At 48.9% G+C, this 7,537-nt stretch overlaps 1 protein-coding gene across 2 annotated transcripts in view; it reads right to left on the bottom strand.

Moving 5' to 3' along the window:
* Positions 1-261: 261 nt before the first annotated feature.
* Positions 262-7,537, bottom strand: part of clstn2a (calsyntenin 2a) — a 176,847-nt gene continuing 169,571 nt past the window's right edge. For both annotated transcript variants that reach the window (XM_076972389.1, XM_076972390.1), the window contains exons 13-17: positions 7,445-7,537; positions 4,483-4,628; positions 4,155-4,278; positions 2,791-2,978; positions 262-2,288 (exon numbers count right to left, since the gene is read on the bottom strand). The exon at positions 7,445-7,537 is cut by the window's right edge and continues 75 nt beyond it. In XM_076972389.1, coding sequence (XP_076828504.1) covers positions 2,067-2,288; positions 2,791-2,978; positions 4,155-4,278; positions 4,483-4,628; positions 7,445-7,537 — 773 coding nt within the window. In that variant the 3' untranslated portion in view covers positions 262-2,066. The remainder of the gene's footprint in view (positions 2,289-2,790; positions 2,979-4,154; positions 4,279-4,482; positions 4,629-7,444) is intronic.

The raw sequence follows: 7,537 nt of genomic DNA, 5'->3' as shown, positions 1-7,537 counted from the left end.
CCATTGTGGTGTGGATTACAGTTCATTTGTGAAGAACCCCATTGTGGTGTGGACTACAGTTCAGTTGTGAAGAACTCATTGCATAATTGAAGGGTGAACAAAGCTTAGTAACAAACAACTTGAGACACTGCTATTTTAGCCAAAGGTCAAGGATAAGAAACTTCTTATTTTTCTTCAAGTGTTTCTGTCAACTCTGAATTTATGATACAAAATAGATGACATCATTTGCCATTCCTCTCCTCTGATGTTGGATGAGCAAGATTGTGTGTGTGTGTGTGTGTGTGTGTGTGTGTGTGTGTGTGTGTGTGTGTGTGTGTGTGTGTGTGTGTGTGTGTGTGTGTGAGTGAGTGTGTGTGTATGTGTGTGTGTGTGTGTGTGTGTGTGTGTGTGTGTGTACGTGTGTGTGTATGTGTGTGCATATGTGCACATGCGTGTCTGAGGAAGTGTCTGTGTAAGTGCATGAGTGTGCATGAGACACGGAGACACAGAGAGTAAGACAGGAAGAGAGTGACAGAGACACTGCAGGACAAAAGCAGACCGGCCTGCTGCTACCAGAGTGAGGACAGGAGGACAGGCTCCTACAGCAGGTGTGTACACAAACCCCAGAGAGGGTGGAGAGGGTGGAGAGGGTGGAGGGAGACCATGAGATCTGTGGGAGCCCATTCAACTACTCTAATGCTCTCTATTTACAGAAGACAGGCATATAAAAATGTACTGTGACACCTCCGGCCATGAAGCCAACAGAACTCAAACAGAAACTCAAACAGAACTCAAACAGAAACTCAAACAGAACGTATACAGGAGAGAAATTAAAAAAGTTCCTATTTTATGTCATCTTTTTTATATACCTCTGTTAAACACAAATGTATCAGTCAAAATCTCTTTGAGGTCCTAAAATAAACATATCTGCTAGATTTAAAATGGAAAGAAAAAATATATTTATATATTAATTGCAAAAACAATTTAAAGGATTTAATATTGCAAATGAATGCAATCATCAGTGTTATTCATTAGAGGAACAAAAGAACTAACACTGAACTCAGTGCCTCCTGTGATCACACTACTCACTTTGAAGGTCAATGTTTTTCAGAAAATAACAAGGACCCTAACAGTGAGATGTTTTCTAATTATTTAGCAAAAGGCATAAACCATCCCAGAGATGTTGTTTTCATTTGTTAATTAATTCTTGTGTCTGTGTGCCATATTCTGTCATGTGACGTTGCATTATGCTGGATTAGTCTTTTGCAGTTCTCAGATCTGTTCAAATTATGCTGCTTAATTTACATTAGGAGCTAATTTGTGTGTAGACATATGGATGCAAGTCCATTATTGACCAGCAGAGGGCAACATTACATTACAGGAAACGTTTTTGAGTTAACGTTACCAAAGATGTTGTGATCAGAGCGGGTCAGTTCAATAATAAACTTAGATTTTCAGGCAACAATTTCTGGATTCTGTGAGTATATGTTTAGTGCCTTAAATGTGTGTGTGTGTGTGTGTGTGTGTGTGTGTGTGTGTGTGTGTGTGTGTGTGTGTGTGTGTGTGTGTGTGTGTGTGCGTGCGTGCGTGCGTGCGTGTGTGTGCGTGCGCGCGTGTGGAGTTTGCATGCGTGTCTGTCTGCGTGCTGGTATTTGCTTTTATGAATGATGTATGATTGTGTGTTCATATCCAGTGTGTGTGTGTCTATGTGTGTGTGTGTGTGCGTGTGCGTTAATCATGTGTGTGTGATAGGATAGTGAATATATAATGTGAATATATATAATGTGAGGGTGATGGGTGTGTGTGTGTGTGTCTGGTGTGTGTGTGTGTGTGTGTGTGTGTGTGTGTGTGTGATCATGTGTGTGTGTGATCATGTGTGTGTGTGATAGGGTAGTGAATATATATAATGTATGTGAGGGTGATGGGTGTGTGTGTGTGTGTATGTGTGTGTGTGTGTGTGTGTGTGTGTCTGGTGTGTGTGTGCCGTGTGTGTGTGATCATGTGTGTGTGATAGGGTAGTGAATATATATAATGTATGTGAGGGTGATGGGTGTGTGTGTGTGTGTGTGTGTGTGTGTGTGATCTTGCTAATAGGGTAGTGTAGAAGGGTCCCAATCCACTCTGCCCTTCACATTGCTCTTCTTCACTTCACTCTGCTCCTCTTCCTCACTGTCCTCTGACTCTGCGCTGGACGGATCGCCAGCCAGTTCATCATCATCGTCATCATCATCATCGTCATCATCATCATCCTCTTCTTCTTCGGCCTCTCCGTCTCTGATCTCGTCTGCAGGCTGTGCGGCTGCAATATTCTGCCCCAATAGAAAACAGTGCTGTGACTTTCTATCGCCAGAAGCAACTGTACAGCTCATTAGAGTAATAACGCTGTTATGATAACACACATATTATCATAGTCTGATGCAGAACGTCTTCAGTGCAAGGACACCCCATTACATGAGGCTTTCAGAAGCCTAGAAACCATCTAGGAACCGTGTAGGAACCATCTGCAAAGCATCTGCAAAGCACTCCCAGCTGGCTGGAATTGGAAATCAAAGCGAGCCCCGGCACACAGCACGGCACACGGAGGTATGGATCCTGTATTAGACTCTTACACTAATGACTCTAATGGCTTTATTAGAAACAGCTAACGAGTCCGAACGCCTCGTAGGTGAACCGCTAAGAACATCGGCCCGTTTGTTGCCAATTGTTCGTAATTTGCGCTCAACATCTTCTTTCCCTTCACACACGGAGTAAAGTGCTCAGAGTGGCTCCTGACCACCTGATGGACGCCGAGCACATTGGGGCAGAACTTGCCTCCATGGGGTTGACGGTGATGGTGAGGGTGGAGTCGTCCCAGTCCAGCTCCTGCTCCTTCCCTCCGTCATCATCCTCCCGCAGGCCTTCCTGGTGGGTGGCGTGAATGCGGTAGATGCCCAACACCACAATGACCACCAGGGCGGCGATACAGAGCACGATCACTGCTGTGGCTGCTGGGGGTGTGCCTGTGATCACACACACACACACACACACACACACACACACACACACACACACACACACACACACACACATTCACATGTACACACACACATACACATATACATATACACATACACATACACATGCATGCACAAAGACTAATACTTAGTGTGTTCATGGAGGAACACATTTGAGTTTTGTGGCCATTTGAGTTTTTAAGGTCATGTTTTTAAGGAACACATTTGAGTTTTAAGGCGACCGTTGAGTCGCCACCATTAATCAGCCGGAGAGGTGGCGGTACCGAGCCTGGAACGGGCCTTCCGTCACACCACCTCACCTCCGGGACGCTCCAGGACGCTATCGATCGCGGCCACTGACGCTCGTTACAAACGGAGCTCTCTCAAGGCCGCTGCGGGTTCCTGCACGACAACTTGTGTCGCGCCGTGGTGACCTACTTAGTAAACAAGACGCCAAAGGATGTGCTGGAATGTGTGGGAAGGTGGGGGGGGGGGCATCTATCAGAGCACCTGACAGGCTGCCGCTGGGGGGGGGTTTGTACTGGGGGAGCGTTTGCCTCCCATACATATCAAACGCACGGAGGCGTTTCAACCAGAGAGCTGGAGGAGACACGGTGCTTACAGTCAGCAGATGGGGGGGTGTGGGCTCGGAGCGCCCCCTGCTGGCTCTGACTCACCCCCCGCTAAGAGTTGCTCATTCTGTCAATTCTGTCTTCTTCTCTGTGTTTGAATCTCTCTCTCTCTCTCTCTCTCTCTCTCTCTCTCTCTTCTCCTCGCTGTAGTCATCTGTGTCCTGTGTGCCCTTGGGGGAGATCACTGGTGTCCCTGGTGGGTGTGTGTGTTTGTGTTTGTGCATGTGTGTGTGTGTGTGTGTGTATGTGTGTGTGGTAGAGGGCTTAGTCTAATCCTTGCAGCTCCTCAACATCAACAATACACTGTTGCAAAAGCCAGCTGCGCTCGCGTGTGTGTGTGTGTGTGTGTGTGTGTGTGTGGGGCTGTGAGTGGATATCACAGTGTGCAGTGTTGCCAAGCATTACAGATTTAATGAGCACGAACATATTTTTGCATATCTGACTCCCACATAGTAAACCACGTCCTTGTGAAACAGCGCATAATAGCAGAATTAGGGAACCGGAAATGTGCGTTTACGAGAGCGTCTCCCTCGGAGCCTGACGTCCTCACCTGAGATGTGGTCGGAGTTGATGGTGTGCACCACTAGGGGGTGCTGTACGGGACGCATGAACTGGGCCTGGGCGGCCATGTGATTGACGTGATCCGCGGCGTCGGTGCTGTGCACTACGCCGACCTAGAAAGGACGAGAAGACCGTTCTGTCGTAAGACCGCGGCAGGAAAGGCGTGGCTGAAAGGATGTGGCAAAAATACGTCGGACAGCTGCGGGGGGGTCAGAGGTCAAAAGCGCAGGGTGGAGAAGGGTGGAGAAGGGTGGAGAGGGCGGTGAAACAGCAGAGAGATGCGCAGAGCGTCACAGGTGCGAGGGCAAGGTTCTGACCTCCAGGTTAAACTCATTGCTGGTGTAGCGGCCGTTGAGTTCTGAACAGCTGAGCCGGAATCTTCTCTCTGACAGGCCGGACGGCTGACAGTTACGGTATCTCACCTGCCGGATAGCCTGCTCATAATGCACCATTGAGTCCACACCTGAGACCACCCACACACACACATACACACACACACACAGGTCAAAACCTCAGAGTCTGCGGGCTCTCGGTGAATTAAAACCACTCCAGACTGGACTGCACAGACCTATCCCTACACACAGCTCTCCCCACCTCACACGAGTGCTTCACGCCACTCTACCAAACGTCACGGCCATCTGAACGTCCTCTCAAAATGATCAAATTGCTCTCCACTGGAGAGGGGATGAATACATTATTGGACACGGGTCTGGGCTTGCAGACCATGAATAAAGTGCTTGACTTTTTTAAACCAACACTTGTGTGCAATAATGAGGCTCGCACGAATGTTAAAGCCATTTTTATGCATTTATGATCACTGAACTATGAGGCTGAGTCTTTTTTTCTGAAGTGTTGCTAGATAAACTTTGAAGTGTTACTACATAATATGATGTAACAGCATGGCTCAGAAGGGAAACAGGAGATAACAAGCAGCTAACCAAACATTTCACTAATCAACGTTTTGTTATCGAGACACATTAAGGACTTTTTACATACAATTTATTGCCACTGATATGCCCTCGTGATTATTTCAAATACTTAGTGTTATATAGTCATATATTTTAGAACCACAGATCCTTAGTGTTATATAGTCATATATTTTAGAACCACAGATCCTTTCTGGAACACATTTCAGTTCACATTCTGGAACTTTCCACCGATCATGATGTAATGATTTTATCAGACATCATTGCAGGTATGTGATGTTTACCTCTTTGTGTGAACACACACACACACACACACACACACACACACACACACACACACACACACACACACACACACACACACGTAATAATTCAATTAGCTAGAGTTGTAAACAGTGTAAACTGGCCCAAGATCTTGGATCCCACACACCACCTCACCTCAGACACACCACCTCACCTCAGACACACCACCTCACCTCAGACACACCACCTCACCTCAGACACACCACCTCACCTCAGACACACCACCTCACATCAGACACACCACCTCACCTCAGACACACCACCTCACATCAGACACACCACCTCACCTCAGACACACCACCTCACATCAGACACACCACCTCACCTCAGACACACCACCTCACCTCAGACACACCACCTCACATCAGACACACCACCTCACCTCAGACACACCACCTCACCTCAGACACACCACCTCACCTCAGACACACCACCTCACATCAGACACACCACCTCACCTCAGACACACCACCTCACCTCAGACACACCACCTCACATCAGACACACCACCTCATCTCAGACACACCACCTCACCTCAGACACACCACCTCACCTCAGACACACCACTTCGCATCACACACCACCTCACCTCAGACACACCACCTCACCTCAGACACACCACCTCACCTCAGACACACCACCTCACCTCACCTCAGACACACCACCTCACCTCAGACACACCACTTCGCATCACACACCACCTCACCTCAGACACACCACCTCACCTCAGACACACCACCTCACCTCAGACACACCACCTCACCTCAGACACACCACCTCACCTCAGACACACCACCTCACATCAGACACACCACCTCACCTCAGACACACCACCTCACATCAGACACACCACCTCACCTCAGACACACCACCTCACCTCAGACACACCACCTCACATCAGACACACCACCTCACCTCAGACACACCACCTCGCATCAGACACACCACCTCACATCAGACACACCACCTCACCTCAGACACACCACCTCACCTCAGACACACCACCTCACCTCAGACACACCACCTCACATCAGACACACCACCTCACCTCAGACACACCACCTCACATCAGACACACCACCTCACATCAGACACACCACCTCACCTCAGACACACCACCTCACCTCAGACACACCACCTCACCTCAGACACACCACCTCACCTCAGACACACCACCTCACCTCAGACACACCACCTCACCTCAGACACACCACCTCCCCTCAGACACACCACCTCACCTCAGACACACCACCTCACCTCAGACACACCACCTCACCTCAGACACACCACCTCGCATCAGACACACCACCTCACCTCAGACACACCACTTCGCATCAGACACACCACTTCGCATCAGACACACCACCTCACCTCAGACACACCACTTCGCATCAGACACACCACTTCGCATCAGACACACCACCTCGCATCAGACACACCACCTCACCTCAGACACACCACCTCGCATCAGACACACCACCTCACCTCAGACACACCACTTCGCATCAGACACACCACCTCACATCACACTTGGCAACAAACATCAGTGCTGCAGACAGCGGAATCACACATTTTTTAATGATCTCATGCGTGACAATTGCTCTGTCCCCCAAATCCCCATTTTCAATACATATTTTGGCAATAGCTATTAGTATTAGATTTTAGATTTTAGATGAGGTTTGTTATATTTACAGCGTTTAGCAGAAGCAGACACACACAAACAGGTCAGTTTCCTTCTCAGCTGCACAACAGTGTCGCTAACAGGGTAAAGGGAGAACCATTTCCATGATTTCCTCGTTGGAGCTGTCAAACGTCACAAAGCAGTACCATGGTCCATGCTGAAGGAGAACTCTCCTGGAACCCCCGTTATTTCCTGTCATTTCTTTGAGGGTCGTTCAGAGTCTGGGCAAACATGAGCCCAGAGGAGCGATCTCCTGCAGGAGGTGGTCACCTGCACGCCCCCAACACACACGCAGATGCCCCATCACTGAACACGGAGGGGGAGGTTACGGGGCGCGGGTGGAGAGGGTGGGGGCGGAGCGGGGCGTACCGTAGATGGACATGCCGGAGGTGGAGTTGGTGGCGTCCAGGTGTTTGCCCAGCAGAGATCTGTGGTGGATCTCCACGCTCTCCTGCTCTGGGT

Source organism: Brachyhypopomus gauderio, chromosome 14 (assembly GCF_052324685.1).
Source record: "Brachyhypopomus gauderio isolate BG-103 chromosome 14, BGAUD_0.2, whole genome shotgun sequence".
In the NCBI taxonomy this organism is placed as follows: domain Eukaryota; kingdom Metazoa; phylum Chordata; class Actinopteri; order Gymnotiformes; family Hypopomidae; genus Brachyhypopomus; species Brachyhypopomus gauderio.
Note: the sequence above shows the minus strand (reverse complement) of the source record. Positions and strands in the feature narration are given on the sequence as shown.